This window comes from Mustela erminea, chromosome 14, assembly GCF_009829155.1.
Source record: "Mustela erminea isolate mMusErm1 chromosome 14, mMusErm1.Pri, whole genome shotgun sequence".
Classification (NCBI taxonomy): Eukaryota; Metazoa; Chordata; class Mammalia; order Carnivora; family Mustelidae; genus Mustela; species Mustela erminea.
Window position 1 is genome coordinate 60,232,934 of NC_045627.1, and position 17,018 is coordinate 60,249,951.

General features: G+C 43.0%; 1 protein-coding gene across 4 annotated transcripts in view; it reads right to left on the bottom strand.

Moving 5' to 3' along the window:
• Positions 1-12,966, bottom strand: part of ALDH18A1 (aldehyde dehydrogenase 18 family member A1) — a 41,702-nt gene extending 28,736 nt beyond the window's left edge. For 2 of the 4 annotated variants that reach the window (XM_032312853.1, XM_032312852.1), the window contains exons 1-3: positions 12,705-12,966; positions 8,954-9,069; positions 1,829-2,052 (exon numbers count right to left, since the gene is read on the bottom strand). In XM_032312853.1, the coding sequence (XP_032168744.1) occupies positions 1,829-2,052; positions 8,954-9,041 (312 nt within the window). In that variant the 5' untranslated portion in view covers positions 9,042-9,069; positions 12,705-12,966. The remainder of the gene's footprint in view (positions 1-1,828; positions 2,053-8,953; positions 9,070-12,704) is intronic. The other 2 variants (XM_032312855.1, XM_032312854.1) reach the window with 1 other exon arrangement.
• Positions 12,967-17,018: the final 4,052 nt, after the last annotated feature.

Consider the following 17,018-nt stretch of genomic DNA (forward strand, 5'->3'; position numbering starts at 1 on the left):
CACCTAGGCGCCCCACCCCCACAATTATTTTAATACAAATCCTAGGCCCTGGACACACCATTTTGTCTATAAACATTTCAGCAGTAATTGCTAAAAGACAGAATATATATGCATACATCTAAAAACCAGTGTCACCTAAGACATTTCAGTAACTCCTTAACATAAAAGATCCAATCAGTTATAACACTGCTCCAATTTTTTCAGCTTGCCAAATGACAGTGACTGAGAGGTCCAAAGATGGGAAAGCCAAATCAGAGTGTAGTTTTTCTTGAGGCCTCCTAGGACAGAGCTGGGACTCAGCCTGGGCCTCCAGGACTGGAAGAATTTGCATCTGCTGCTAAGTTCACAGTGTGAATGGTGCCCCTGTAGTTGTATAACCAAGAAGTTCCTTCTGAAGAGGAGGCTCTAAGAGTGGATTCCAGGTGGGGGACAAGGACAGGAACGAGTATGACAGGCCGGTGGGCCAGGGAGGAAGTAAGCTTGAAAGCAGGAGTGGTGGTCTCACCAGGTAGAATGGGAAATAAAGCCCATCATTCTATTAGGCAGTTACGTGTCAGTGAAGTTTCTCACAACGTGGCCCTTTTATAAATATCAGCAAATTTCACCTGCACCTGGCTTTGTAAATAAAGTTTTACTAGAACATAGTAAAACTATGAACATTTACGAACATTTACTAGAACATTTACGAACTGTCTATGGCTGATTTTGTGCTACATGGTAGAGACAAATATTTGAGACAGAGATCATCTGGCATATGAAGCCTAAAATATTTACTATTTGGTCTTTTGTAAAAAAAAGTTTATTGATACATACTTTTGGCAAAAATAGGTAGTAGGATATGTAGTATGACGTCTGAAACTCCCACGTCAACCCTTCTTTACTGATAGTCTACAGTCAGCCTGGCTTGCTTGCATAGTCAGTGGGGCATAAAATCCCTACTGGAAACTTCTGCTTTGCACCCTTTCAAAGGTAAGATTCCCTGCATGGATCTCTTAGTAATTCAATCTGAAGACAGACTGTGGTCCCTGTGCAAATAAAGATGTTGGAGGACTTGGGCACAGATGTCTCTCAGACCCCAATGCCTGCCTGCACTCTCTCTTGCTGCCTCATATCCTTTGCCTTTATTTTTATTATTTTATTTTTTTTAAGATTTGATTTATTATCTGATAGACACAGTGAAAGAGGGATCACAAGCAGGGAGAGTGGGAGAGGGAGAAGCAGGCCTCCCACCAAGCAGGGAGCCCGATATGGGGCTTGATCCCAGGACACTGGGACCATGACCGGAACCGAGGGCAGTCGCCTAACAACTGAGCCCCCGCTTTTTAAAAAATCCTTTGCCTTTAAATGAAAGTCTTATATGGGTATTCTCTGTGGATTCTGCCAAATCCTTTCAAATATATAAACTTAGAAAATCTTAGTAATGATAGTTCATACTTATTTACTAATTTAAAAAGAAAAAGCTTAGCAAAACAGGAACAAAAAAAAGCTCAATATTCATAAACATCCATCTGGATACTCAACCCTGAGTACTTATCAGTCACCTGGGGAACTTTAAAAATCCAGGTGCTTGAGCCCCACTCCAGAGACTGAGTGTGAAGCGTAGCAATCTCTATGCCCCTTAGATAATTTTAATGTGCAGCCAGGATTAAGAATCATCAACAAAAGGATGTCTGGGTGGCTCAGCTGGTTAAGCATCTGCCTTCGGTTCAGGTGATAAACCTGAGCTGATGGTTAGGATGGGTTAGGGATAAAATTAGGGCCGAACTGACAGCTTAAAAAAACTCTGTATTATTTTTATTCACCAAGAGTCTTCCATCTTGGCAATTACCTGCTCAACAATAGATGCCAGGCGCCCCAAGGCAAGGCCGCACTCATCCCCCCGGGTTACTACAGCACTTCCAAGCTTCACCACAATTCTCTTCGCGTGCTTCAGCTCACTGCGGTGGGCAAAAGACTTGCCATGTGTACGACTGAGGGGTACAGTGATAAAGGGGATGTTGCTCCAAGAACGAACATGTCTGATGGCTGAAGACTGGACACGATCTGTAGCTCCCAAAGTCAAATGTAAGAAAAAAGATTAATATATAATAAAAAGTTCTCATTAAAAACATACACATGCAATATTAATCAGTTTAGTCAAAAAATAACCTTATCATTCTTAACTGAGTCAAACCAACTAAATCAAAAGCCAGTATACCCAGCATATTCTTATTCTAGTATTGCCTGGAGTTCACACCCAGTATACAGGTCCCAGATACACTCAAACACTGTGAAGAGTTTAAATAAAATAATCTTTCCTGAAGACAAGTTGGCAAAATACACCAAAAGTCTTAAAAATGTTCATGTCTTTTGATCCAGTAATTCTATGTTCAGAAATTTATTCTAAGAAACTAATTAGAGATAGAAACAAAAAGATTTCTCAGAAGGCTGCACCAGTGTTATTTGTAATAGGAAAAATCACAAGCAAAGTAAACATCCAAAAAAAGAAGAATTAACTTTTTCATAATTTTTAATAACATAAGAAAATGCTCATGATGTTAGTTTCCTGTGTCTAAATGCACAGAAAAAAGATGAAAATAAATCACAATGTTAATGTTTTTATTTTTGATAGAATTACAAGTGATTTCAATTTTCTTCCTTATTCTTATCTATGTCTCCCAAATTTAAGCAATAAAAATACATTGTTTAAAAAAAAAATAGTGTGCTTTTAAAGAAACCATACCACTATAGATAGAGAGTGAGCCTGACTAGCAAAGACAATAAAGGACAAAGTAACTGGTATGAGTGGTAAAAAGCATTAACTGATCCATCTACAAATTTTCTGACATGGTAGCATGATTCCAGATGTCTGTAACAATGATTAAAAATAATTGGATAGCTTTCTGAAGGACAAGGAATGTTGGAGTCGGATACTTTCAATCCTTTTGGACATCTGCCTTTAAGCAATCCTTTCCTGACTTTTTTTTCTTGCAATGCTAAACAGGATTTCTAAGGAAGCAAATATTAAATACACACACACACACACACACACACACACACACACACACTCTCATATATAGGTATATATTGTCTTGATTAAAAAGCTGAAGATTTATCTACATAAAGCCAAAAGTAAAACAGTAGAAGCTCAATGTCAGGCACTGAATCCCTTCACCACCCTACAGGTCCAACTCGTCCTGCTGGCTGCTTACTACGCATTAGCCCTTTCACAAATGAAGAGACTTCTCTACTTTGAGCAGGGCACATGGCCACTAGTCAAAGGCTACATTTCCCAGACTTTTTGTGCAGCTAGACATGGCCATGTGACTTAAATTCTTGTTAGTGAGATACAGTGAAAGTGTTATGTGGAACTTCTAGGAATTTTGTTCAAAAGAGAAGTGTCTCCTTCTTCCCTTCATCCATCCTACTGCTTAGAACATGAGTATGAGGCAGGAACTCTAACTCTGGAGTAAGAAGAAAGGAGGAATGTGGATGCCCAATGATTTCACAGAGCTATTCTGAAAGCCCTGGACTGCCTCCCTTCTTAGAAAACCCCAGGTTCCTTTCAAAAGAGAGAGGGGTGCCTGGCTAGCTGCATGGGTAGAGCATGCAACTCCTGAACTCGGGGTCGTGGGTTCGAGCCCCAAGTTAGGTGTAGAGATTATTTAAAAATAAACATCTTTAGGGTCGCCTGGGTGGCTCAGTTGTTAAGTGACTGCCTTCGGCTCAGGTCACGATCCCAGGGTCCTGGGATCAAGCCCTGCACTGGGCTCCCTGCTCAGCAGGAAGCCTGCTTCTTCTCCCTCTTTCACTCCTCCTGCTTTATGTTCACTATCTCACTGTGTCTCTGTCAAATAAATAAATAAATAAAATCTTTAAAAAAAAATTAAAATCTTAAAAAAGAGAGAGAGAAATAGGGTGCCTGGGTGGCTCAGTCAGTCAAGCATCTGCTTTTGGCTCAGGGTCATGATCCTGGGGTCCTAGGATCGAGTCCCGCATCAGGCTCCATGATGGTGGGAAGTTTGCTTCTCTCCCTCTGCCTCTGTACCTCCCCCGTTTGTACTCTCTCTCTCATGCTCTCTCTCGCTCAAATGAATAAATAAAACATTTTTTTTTAAAAAGAGAGAGAAATAGACTTCTATTTTGTTTGAGCCATTATTTTGGAGTTTCTAGTATACACACCTGACCTAATTGTATTGATACAGAAGAATGAGTGTCCAGACAGAGCACCAGGTGAGGCCTTGCTGATGGATGGTCTCACTCACCACAAATAGACTTTTTCTTGGTGGGATTCCCTGGATTGTGAGAAGCAAGTCAAGATGAGTACTACAGGTCCTTAGCAGGACTAAACTTCAGGTACTTCCTCCGTAAGAGGTCTCTATGTGTCATTACAGGTACTTAATAAATATTTGCATGAATTACTACAGTAATCATTCCAAGCCACTATTCTACAATGGTACTACTGCAGAGTAACTTCCATCACTCCAATCAGCCATTATCACCTCCCTTTATATTTACAGATAGATTTCCCAGATTTCTATAGAGCCGCTACCTCTAACCCCCAACCACTAACTCTTCTAACTACAATGTAGCTTCTCTTGTTTTCTCTATGCTGTAACAACCGAGAGAAAATGAGCAGAATCTTATTCTCATGGACCAGAAGATCAGTGTGTGCTCTCCTCCCTGCTTCCTTCACACGCAAATCTTAGAATGAGTATTTTAATGAAGCAGTAAAGAGTCCTTTCTTCCTTCTCTCTTAAAAAGCACTTACGTTTTAGGTTTGTGGAGATACAAGAAGTTGACAAGGTCTTTTTTTCACAGCAGGCTTGCAGTCCAGTTCCTGGCACAAAGCTGCTCAGTAAGTCCATCACCTGGGATGGAACTGGGTCCTGGCACCCTTGCTCACCCACAGATGGGTTGTCTCTTCCTGCTGGGGGGAGTCCCAGGGACTACCAGGCTTGTCTGTTGTTGGGGCTAAGTTCTGGGGAGAGTTCCCTTTCATTAAGTTCGTCATCAATACATGTACTGTGGCTCAGTCTTCAGTGCTATTATCATAAGCAGTAATACACCTAAGCCTAAGCTTTAAAGTTGTATACGTAATTCTGTCTTCATTGACCTGGCAGAGAGAGGAGTGGGGTTTGAACCTTAATGGCTATTTGCAAAGCTCAGAGCTACACCCAAGTATCAGTATCCCTTTGATAGCTGTCAGGACTAGGCCTGATAGCCATTTTTCTTTCCTATCCCTGCAGGCTTTGTCCTGTCCTGGAGAGTGCTAAGCATGGGTGGAGCAGTGTTAAGAGGGCACTTAAGGACATAAGTAGTGGCAAGCATGACAGTCCAGGTGATCAAACGGCAGAAACCAATCAGAATCTAGCAGGTCGGGTTAGCATGAAGGAGGCTCCTGATCCTTAGTCTTTATCAGCAAAGATATCAGCACACCTGGGTGCCCGGCAGTCAAGGGTCATTCTGGCTATAGGCAACTGGGTCACAGCAGATAGAGCTGACAAGGTTCAAGAAGAAACAACTATAAATAAGGTTTCGAGCAAGAAAAGGCTCAGTTACATCCAGAGGATTCTAGCACCAGGGAGAGTTCTAGGGGTACAGGGCTTTTTGGGCTTCCAGTTCAACAGTGCTGAGGACCTACATTACTCCCAGATTAAGTCTACCTTTCTTGGGGGCATTTTTTATGTTCCACCGTGCTGCGTATTTTTTGGAGTCTGTATTGAGGAATGAGAAGGCCTTGATTAGTTAGGAAAAATCCAAGGCTTCTGGAAGGGCAATCTCTTCGCATCTTCTAGTGAACCTTTAGGCTTTAAGTCTCACAGAAAAGCCATTTCCTCCTGGTTAGTATAAGGGGATACTGAGAGGTAGGTGTGTGCACTGTGTTGGGGGTGGGTGTGAGAAGAGGGTTGTCCATATTTTTCAAAAATGCCATGCACCATACTCCAAGGGAGGAGAAGTCTGTTACCTTTTTAGCATCAGAGTCCTTATGCTCAGTAATCAATGAGCCTGTGTTCCAAGAGAGGACCCTGACAGGATTTCTATCTCCCTTCCCGGCCTTCTGTTTCCTTTAGTGTTTAAATGTATACACTTTCTCACTTGGCCTTTATTATTTCTTTTCTGTTCTTCTGCTTATCACAGTCAGTGAACACAGGGCTCCAGAATTCAGAGGAATCTGGATACAAAAATTGAAAATCCTAGCGAAAAGATTAGAAAGTACCTCTTTCTATGAATTAGACTAAAGAGAATAATCAATAGTAACAATAATAAAAATACTGAATACTTACTATATACTAAGAGCTATGTTAGGTATCCACACACCTTTTATGGAGGTAGAGGACATAGAAAAGGACTGGTATAGATTCTGGAACTAGATTGACTGGATCGGAATCTAAATCCTTCTGCTTATTTGCTGTTACCTTAACTATCTCATAAGGTTGCTGTAAGGGATAAAATGAATTGATGCATGAACAAAAACTGACACACAAAAAAAACACTCAATAAATATTAGCTAGTATTATAAAAAAAAAGTGTCTGCTATTGCTATCATCATACTGAATTCTCATGAGTTAAGTCTCATGAGTTAGGTATTATCATGAGTTAGTTGGTGTTATTATACTCACTTTATGAAGAGGAAACTGAGGCCCAGAGAAGCTGAGTAACTTGCTAACATTATCAGATCGCAAAATCTATGGTCCTTTTAAGTCACTGAAGATACTTAGTAAGTAGCACAGCTAGTTTCAAAACCCATGGCGCCTGGCTCAACCTTGATCTTTTCTCCCTTGTTTTCTTCCTTATGTGAATGGGAACACAGAGATTTTTTTTTCTAGATAATGATAAGCTTCATTAGTTGATAAGCAAGTTCTCTTACAGTAAAGTCTGGAGACAGACTACTGGCAAGATTTAACTGATATCAAGGAGACAGCCACTCAAAACATGATAAACAGCCTCTCAACAAGTGCTGCTGGAATAACTAGATGTCCACAGACAAAACCATAAACCTTGACCTAAACCTTACAAAAACTAACTCAAAATGGATCATACACTTAAATGCAAAATGGAAAGCTATAAAACTTTTTAGCAAAAACACAGGAGGAAATCTTCAGTATGTAGGGCTATACAAAGCCTGTAGACTTGACCCCAAATGTACAATGAAAGAAAATATTGTTAAATGGGACATCATCAAAATAAAAAAACTTTTCTCTGTGAAAGATCCTCTAAAGGAATGAAATGACAAGCTATAAATCAGGAGAAAATACTTTCAAACCACTTATCTGTAAAGGACTGGTATCTAGAAGAGAAAGAACTTGAAAAATTCGAAGCTAAAAAAAAATATAATTAAAGATGAGAAGGAACCATTTCACTAAAGAGGATTTAAGATGGCGAACTAGCACATGAAAAGATGTTCAACACTGGGGCGCCTGGGTGGCTCAGTCGGTTAAGCCTGCCTTCAGCTCAGGTCATGATCCCGGGGTCCTGGGATCGAGTCCCACATCGGGCTCTCTGCTCAGCAGGGAGCCGGCTTCCCCCTCTCTCTGCCTGCCTCCTGCCTACTTGTGATCTCTGTCAGGTATATAAATAAAATCTTAAAAAAAAAAAAAACCACACAGAGGTATGATTACACACTTATCACAATGGCTAAAATCAAAGGGTGACAACATCAAATGTTGATAAGGATGGAGAGAAGGCGGACTGCTCATACACTGCTGGGGGAAACGGAAAATGGTACAGCCATTCTGCAAAAACCGTGCGGTAGTTTCTTACACGACTAAACATACAACGGCTATATGATCCAGCAACTGAACTCTCAGGCATTTATCCCAGAGAAATGCAAACTCTGTCCACACGAAATCCTGCACACAAATGCTCACAGCAGTCATACGCATAAAAAATTAGAAACAACCAGATGCCCTTCAATGGGTGAATGGTTACACCAGCTGTGGTATACCCATAACATTAAATACTACTGAGTAATAAAAAGGAACCAACTGATAACACACAGCAACTTGGATGTCTCTCCAGGGAATTATGCAGGGTAAAAAAAACCCATCTCCAAAGATCACATACTGTATGACTTCATTTATTTAACATTTTTCGAAATGACAAAATTATAGAAATGGAGAACAGATTAGTGGTTGCCAGGGGTCAGGGATTGGGAGGAGGAGGACAGACATAAAAGACAGAAGTGAAGGATCTTGTAAAGGTGGAAACGTTCTTATCTTGACTAGATCAATGTCAATATCTGGACTGAGATACTGGAAGAACATGTAAAAGGGCATAAGGGATCTCTCTGTATTAGCTCTTATGATAGCACATTAATCTCCAGGGTCTCAAAATTAAAGCATAGCTACAAAAAAGGGTAAGAAACAAAAATAGCCTGTAAAAAAACTTCGGGAAAATAGAGGTAACACCTCATTTGAAAATTTTTTAAATTTTCCTTTTTAAAAAAGGATTTTTTTAAAAGATTTTATTTATTTATTTGACAGAGAGAGAGAGATCACAAGTAGGCAGAGAGGCAGGCAAAGAGAGAGAGAGAGAGAGAGAGAGGGAAGCAGACTCTCTGCTAAGCAGAGCCTGATGCGGGGCTCCATTCCAGGACCCTGAGATCATGACCTGAGTCGAAGGCAGAGGCTTAACCCACTGAGCCACCCAGGCGCCCGAAAATTTTTTTAAATTTTAAATTAATTAATTAGGCATACAAAAAGCTGTAAAAAATTAATGTGTACAACTTGATGATTCTGTAGATATGTATACACCTGTGAAACCAACACCATAGTTGATGCCATAAAGCTATCACCTCCAGAAGTTTCATTTTATTGATAAATACAAACACTTGGAACATTTCACCAGTAGATTGTTTCCTGGTTTACTCTTTGTCCAATTCTGCCAAATTATACTTTTTTCTCCTTTAAAACCTTGCGTGAAACACACTTCCAAACTTCCCACATCCTTCTAAGTTTCCTGTGGTACGTACGGGATCTGGAGAGGGCTGTGGATTGGAGCCAGGGAAGGAGACGCTGGCGGAAGGGCTGGAAACCAGAGCAACAGACTTGTCTCAACATGCTGTGACGTGGTCACTGATCAAAGTATCTGCAGAATACATTTTTAAAAGGTGAAAATGAAAATAATAGGCAATTAACTTTATTTTCTTCCACTTTCTCATACTCTCAGAGTAAAAACTTGACTCTTCTGCTCCAGACTCCTCTGTATTAGGCACACTCTTACCTGTTCTGTATATAGAAAAGAAAGAGACAAGAAATGGCTCCTTCCCAGGTCCCACCTCTATCCTTCCTTTCCTAGGACCTCCTTAGTTTTTATGGAAGCAAATCACAATTCAGGTTTATAAATATTCTGAGTGACAAAAAAGTTAAAAGTACAAGGTTTCTGTATTGATACTAAATCTTCACTACAATTCCTACACCATTAGGGAGACTCAAACAAATAAAAAACAGATCCAACATCCAATAAGCAGCCATCTCCACCTTCCTGCTATCACCTCCCAAAAGAACTCTGAAAACCACATATTTGAAATGCCTGCTTGATCCCTGCTGACACAAAAAGAGGATGGGAAGGCCAGAGGCTACTGTCATCTTTCCTCCTCCTGCGCACAGGAATCTAAAGCTCACTCTTGCATGCCTGGCGGAGTGCAATGTCTGCAAATGGTCGGTATTTTAGGGGTGCCTGGGTGGCTCAGTGGGTTAAGCCTCTGCCTTTGGCTTGGGTCATGGTCTCAGGGTCCTGGGATTGAGCCCCATATCGGGCTCTCTGCTCAGCAGGGAGTCTGCTTCCCTCCTCTCTCTCTGCCTGTCTCTCTGCCTACTTGTGATCTCTCTGGGTGTCAAATAAATAAAATATTTAAAAAAAAAGGTCGTTATTTTAAATGACTATGGGCATATCCCGTAGAGGGTGAGTACCTGGCTAGAAACCTGAGCTGCGAATATGGTGGTTATGGGCATTTTCCTGCCCGGGGTCAAACCAAAGATTTCAGATAAAGAATAGTTTATTTCACAAAATAGTAGGGGGCTCCCTCCTATATATGCACATGAGAATAAGCCATTCATTATTGTACCTCTCGTGTGACAGGGACATTGCTGTTTTCACAAGATAAGAAAAACACTGCACCCTCTTTGCTTGCAAGCTTCTTTTTAACTTTTGCTCTATGGATTGGTGAATATATTGCAACCCTCTTACACGTGTCTCAAAAGACTAGCAGTTGACCCCACAGTGAAGAGAAACAAGAAGTGGTATGTATTGCTCTTCAATTTATACAGCTCAAAGGAACAGAAAGGGGAGAGAAGAGATTGGCAGGATATATCTCACAGCTGCTGTAAAAGATATGTCATCCCATAGGCAACAGAATGTGTTAAGTGCTGTCCTTGTTGACTTCAGTTTGTGAGAGTCTGGAAGATCCCAAGGGAAAATTATCTGCGTAATATTAAGGAGGACATAAGCCCGTGGTCTTTGTGTGCTGCTTATATAAATTCCTTTAGTAATTTTGTTTTTTTTAAAGATTTTATTTATTTACTTATTTGTCAGAGAGAGAGAGACAGAGAGAGCACAAGCAGGGTGAGTGGCAGGCAGAGGGAGAAGCAGACTCCCCGCTGAGCAAGAAGCCCTAGGACAGCTATGGCAACTAATCCCAGGACCCTGGGGTCATGACTTGAGCTGAAGGCAGATGCTTAACTGACTGAGCCACCCAGGCATCCCTCCTTCAGTAACAGTTGCTAAGCAATTATTTACATATGAATTCTCCAAAAGGAACTTCAAGAGGGTAAAATAAACAAATTGTGACACTAAAATTCTAGTTCTGTCTCTTGAAAACTTTCTCAGCAGCTGTAGCATCCAAAATTGGATATAACCCTACAGGTTATCTTTTAACTGGTTTATCGTTACTGTTGCTTTTCCCACCTGGATTATCAACTTCCCACTGACAGCGGGGGGTAAACTGGACAAGGAACACGGATTATGGACAGATTTGGGTTTCAGCTCTGCACTTGTTATGTGCTTTCTGGAAGGTTACTGAATCTTTCTAAGCCTCAGTTTCCTCTATTGTAAATCAGGGACAATAACAGTAAGGACTTCTTGGGATTATTGTGAGAATTAAATGAGACAATGCAGGGACTCTTGAGTACAACAGATGCTCAACAAATGTCAGCTGTGGTCCCTCTTCTAAGCACTAATGATGTCCTACAACTTTCTCTTTATTTCCTGCAGGATGTGTCATAGGCATAAGAATTCAATGAATATTCTCTGATGGACATAATCACAAATTAAGCTTACTGCTTACCTCTCTCTCTCTCTCTTTTTAAAGATTTTATTTATTTATTTGACAGAGAGAGAGGAGGAAGCAGGCTCCCTGCAGAGCAGAGAGAGCCAGATGCGGGGCTCCATCCCAGGACCCTGGGATCATGACCTGAGCTGAAGGCAGAGGCTTTAACCCACTGAGCCACCCAGGTGCCCCTGCTTACCTCTCTCTTATCTAATAACTGAAAGCTCTGAATGTTCAAGGTCACTAACTTGTTAGGTTCAAAACTGACCTAGAAACCAAGTCTCCCTGGCCTCTCCCCTGTACCACACAACCTCTGACTGACTGCAATGAACGGTTCTCCTGTCAGAGCTCATTAGGCTCTCTAAAGCAGACAGCTGATTCCAGGGAGCAAAGGGTATGTGTGTGTCTAGACTCAATGTCTTATCAGCTAAAAAAAAGTTCCCATGTTTTGACTCTGGTCGTTTCTGAAGTACCTCTTTCATTTGTGTTTTTATTTTTGTTGTTGTTGTTTTTTAAGATTTTTAAAAAATTTATTCAACAGAGAGAAAGAGGGGGAGAGAAAGCACAAGCAGGGGGAGCGGGAGGCTCGATGTGGAGCGGAGATGTGGGGCTCGAACCCAGGACCCTGGGATCATTACCTGAGCCGAAGGTAGACGCTTAACCGACAGAGCCACCCCAACGCCCCCACTCGTTTTAAACAGAAGGCCTTTATCTTACTGATTTGGACAAAGAACGGAACTTTAGTCCCAACAAACTTCACGCAGAAACACAGAGTTGGTATATGGTTCAGCACTCAAAGACAAAGACCGTGTGATAAACCTAGGTCCCTCAGAGAGCAGGGGATAATGATGGGGGGCGGGGAGTCTGGGTGCGTCCTGGAGTGCCACGGAGGTACTCCTCACAGACCGTGTGCCACACTGCAAAGGGCAGTCGTGAGCGAACGCCCCCGCTGCCGGGGGCCTGGTTTTGAAAGAGAGGGTCACGAGAGCCCGGGGGTGGGGTGCGGCAGGGGACCCACACACAGGCCGCGGAGAGTCGGCGCGTGGCCGGTTACAAACCAGGGTCCATCACCGGCCGCGGGGCAGGTGCACTGGAAGCGGAGCCCGGACTCCCCGAGAGGGCTCCGCTGAGCCCTCAGGCCTCCACCCGGAGCGGTTCCTCCACGTGGGAGGAACCAAGCGCGGCCGCGGAGGTCCGTGCCCCAAGCCCCTCGGAGCCCATATGGGACCACCACAAGGCGGCCGGCGCTCCCTGGGCCGCCCAGGCAGCCGCCGTCAGTGCCCGCGAGCCCACACCCAGTCTCGGGCCCGGCCTCCCCGCCCGCCCGCGCCCCCACAGCCCCCTGGGTCGCCCGCGGGCCGGCGTTCACCCTTTCCCCGCGGCGGCCCGCGCGCCCCATCAGCCCCCGCGGAGGCGCTGGCGCCGCGCCATTCCTGCCGCCATCCCCGCCGCGTACCTGCTTCACGCCGCCGCCCGACCCCGCTGTCCCGCCCCGCCGCCTGGTCCGCAGGCCCCGCCGCCTGGTGCGCAGTCCACGCCGGGCGGATTCTGGTGCCGAATAACTCCCCTTTTTCTTCCGTCCACGTCCCGCAAGATGACGTTACGTCAGCTGCGTTGGAGTAACGCAGGCCGCGGAGCCTCCGCTGCTGACGTGGGGCGAAGGGCCGCGACGGAGCTACGCTGCGCCAACAGCGTAGGCCCTTGGAGAATCGGGTCTGCGCTCCACGTGGCGGGGCCCCGCCTGCCCAGACTCGGGCAGACGCCTCGGGAGGCGGGGCTCGAGACTTCTCGGGGTGCAAGTCCACGTTCTGCTGGGGGACGGGGGCCCCACCGGACTTCGCAGGGAGGCGGGAAATATGCCTGGCTCCCGTAGCTGTTGGTAGATCCCCATAGGTGTGTCTGTCAGTGTTGAACATTACATCCCCGGCGCGCCTCAGAAATACGGTGGAGAATATACAGAATCCACACTTTCGGCAAACTTCTGCTGTTGAAGTTCGAAAATTTTGTCACTGCAATAAAATGATTTGCCGCCTAGGTGTCTGAAGGTTTCCCCAAGGGTCCCAGCCCAACTCTTGCATTGGTGAGAGTATTACATTTAAAAATAGTTTTATTAAAAAAAAAAAAAGTTCTATTTAATCCCTGACAACGGAAACTATTGCAAAGGTGAATGCGGATCCACCCTTTAAATTAGAACTGAGTCTCCCTCTTCCCTACTCGTATTTTCCTCAGAGGGCGTGTTTTGTATGGGCACCGGCAGGGCTGGCCAGGTGTGGGTATGGGGAGCTGCACAGCACTTGACTGGAGGTCAGTGACAAGGAAAAGCATCTTCTTCTTCTTGAGAACATTGCTGGACCTACTTATTCATTTCCTCATTCATCAATTGCCTACTTGAAATGCCAGGGTTCCCTAGGTGTGGAGGAAGACATCGTCCCTTCCTAGATGAATTCATAGTTATGCGAGAGACAGATAGGAGAGCAGATGATTACAACACAATGCGATTAATGCTAGAGGAGGGGGTGCCCAGGTAGTCAGGTAAGGCTTTTAAAAGAGAGTAGACATTTGAATTGTGCTTTGAAGGACAAATAATAAGTCGTTCACCTAGAAATGGGAAGCGGGATCATATGAGGAAGAGGGTATGCATTAAGTAAAGGCATGAGATGTCCTATGAGAAGACGCTGCACAGAGGATGTGAAAAAAGAGATGTGTTTTGGGAGGGGCATCTTGCAAGAGGATTTCTGTGCTCCACTAAAGAGCCTGAATTTTATCATCCTCAAAGATAGAGAACCATGACTTTCAAAGTACGGGACTGGCACAATGATAAGAAATCATTGTGTGTCTGAAATCAGTAAATAAGGGTAGAAGCTGGGAGGCTGCTTAGACTAGTGCAAAGACCCAAATAAGAAATGGTCACCAGAAAGGAGGCTCCAGCAGTAAGCATGGGAGCATAAAGTGGGGAGAGCTGACATCACTTACTACTTTAAAGTTGGGGGTGGTGGTGAGAGAGGAGGAGGGATTCTTGCAAATCTGATGATGTTGCATCATAGTATGTTAGGAAACAGATGGGGGGTAGTTCTTAGAGGTGAAAGATAACAGTGAACATGAGTTGTCAGCTCTTTAGCTTTGAAGTAGGCTGGAGGACACAAAAGTAGTAAAAGTGCTTTCCAGTAAGTTTCATCTGGTACTTTAGCTTTTAAGATTCTTACCACGAACTTCAAACAAATTAGGTAACCATAGGGATAGCTAAGGTCATTGGAGACAGCCCTTCTCCACTTGAGAAATCCTTTCCTAGTTCTTAAGTCGCACGTTGCCTTAGGTAATTGCTTGTCTGCCTTCCCTGCTAGAATATAAGATCTTGAGCATAAAGCCACAAAATAGACACTCAATAAATACTTGATAAATAAATGAATTTAATTCCTTTGGGTCTAGTTTTCTCAAATAAGAAATGGACTAATAATTCTGTCATTGTCTATTCCATAGGGTTGTTTAGAGGAGAAGATATAGAGATCCTTTAACACTGTGCATTTCTATTAGTTATTTTTATGACTATTTTAGTATTAATATTCTACCCAGTGAGGAGAAAGGAATGGGATATGTGATTATGGATTGGGAGACCAAATCTAGATATATAAGCTAGTTTGCTCCTCTGCAGAAATAAAGGAAATAACTTAGCCATGGTATCCTTCCTGCATATGATTTTTAAAATACCTTTTTTATTTTATTTTATTTTTTATTTTTTAAGATTTTATTTATTTGTCAGAGAGAGAGAGAGTGAGAGCGAGCACGGGCAGACAGAGTGGAAGGCAGAGGCAGAGGGAGAAGCAGTCTCCCTGCGGAGCAAGGAGCCCAATGTGGGACTCGATCCCAGGACACTGGGATCATGACCTGAGCCGAAGGCAGCTGCTTAACCAACTGAGCCACCCAGGCGTCCCTAAAATACCTTTTTTAAAAGATTTTATTTATTTGACAGACAGAGGTCACAAGTAGGAAGAGAGAGATAAAGGGAAGCAGACTCCCCACTGAGCAGAGAGCCCAATGCAGGGCTTGATCCCAGGACCCTGAGATCATGAGCTGAGCTGAAGGCAGAGGCTTAACTCACTGAGCCACCCGGCGCCGTGATATTTTTTTTTTTCTTTAGATTGGAGGGATCCTTTGTCTCAGCAAATGGAAACAGAACTGGCCATGACTAGAAAGTCACAAAGGAAGAGGACTATTTAGAACTGGACTATAGGAATGCAGGATTGAGGACTATTCCTTTACATGTTATGGAGCATTAGTTTAAGTTATCTTAGCCTTGGGGTCTTTAATTGTTGATAATAGAAACATCCAGTTTAGTAGAAGGAGTAACAGTCTCCAAGAACAAGAGGTAAAACTGAATCTCATGAGGGGTGGGTACAGGCACTGGAAGCTGGGGACTAAAACTACCCTTCCTCTCTGGATCTCTTATTTACACTTCTCTCTGCACATCTGTTTCTCTTTTCCCTTTTAAGGTAGGCTCTTCATCAGTTAACACTTGGTGGAAAACAGCTTTCTCAGCCCTCAAATATCCTTAGTTAGGGCCGGCTCCTGACTTCCCATCTTAGTTCCAAAGTCTTAGGAGAGAAAATCTTACTGGCCTAACTTGGTCCAGGACTCCACTTTGAACTAGTCAGCTGTGGAGAGGCAGAATCATGCAGGTAACGTGAGCATGGAGGCTGGGCCCACCCTTGGCAGAACTCTGAGTGATGGGAATTCTAAGAGAAAAGGTAGTAGGCTAGGCTGGCAGACATATCACATGAGTTGGCAATGACAGGACAGACACTTAAATGAAATACGTTTCAGCCACACTACACATGTAGTTCTGCAAACCAGGTTGCACATCAGAAGTACCAGGAAAGCCTTTTAAACATACAGATTCTTAGAACCTCCTTTTCCCTCCAGTGAATCAGAATCTTGAGGAATAGGGCCCAGGAATCATTATTTTCATAAAGTACCCCAGGAGATTATGATGTGAGTGGCATTTCAGAACCCCTGATTCCAAAAAGACAGGCCCAAAATGCCAAATAAATACATCAATAGAAAAGGGAAGTTACTCATAAATACAGAACATTTTTACATACACTAAACGGGGAAGTTTTTTTTTTTGGAGAGTATATGTTTTCTTCAAAATATAGTTTCGTTTTAGGATTATAGAAATCAGAAATGCTTATTAAAAAAAAATCCTCATTTTAGGGGGCCTGGGTGGCTCATATGTTATGCATCTGCCTTTGGTTCAGATCATGGTTCTGGGATGGAGTCCCACATCATGTTCCCTACTCAGTAAGGATCCTGCTTCTCCCTCTGCTTGCTGCTATCCCTGATTGTGGGCTTGCACTCCTGCTCTCTCTCCCTCAAATAAATAAAAATCTTTAAAAAACTATTAAAAATCCCCATTTTGACATACTAGCTTTCCAGACTTGTTTGCCTAAATACACATGTATTTTGTTAAAAATATGAAATTTTTTGTTAAAAAAATGAAGTAACAGAGTATATGCTCCATTTTTTAGTCTGTTTTGTTCATTTAAAAATAGATCATATTATAATGAAGGTAAGTCTACTCAATTTTCAGTGGTTGTACAACACTGCAATCTATGGATATTATTATATGTAATTCTCCACTGTTGTATATTTTTCCCTCCTTAAAAAATGCCCAATTAAGTGGAATTGTTGGGTCAAAGTTTACCAACAACTTTAAGGCTTTTGATACATATTATCAAATAGTTATCTGCCCTTCTCTCCAAGTTTCTACCAGTTT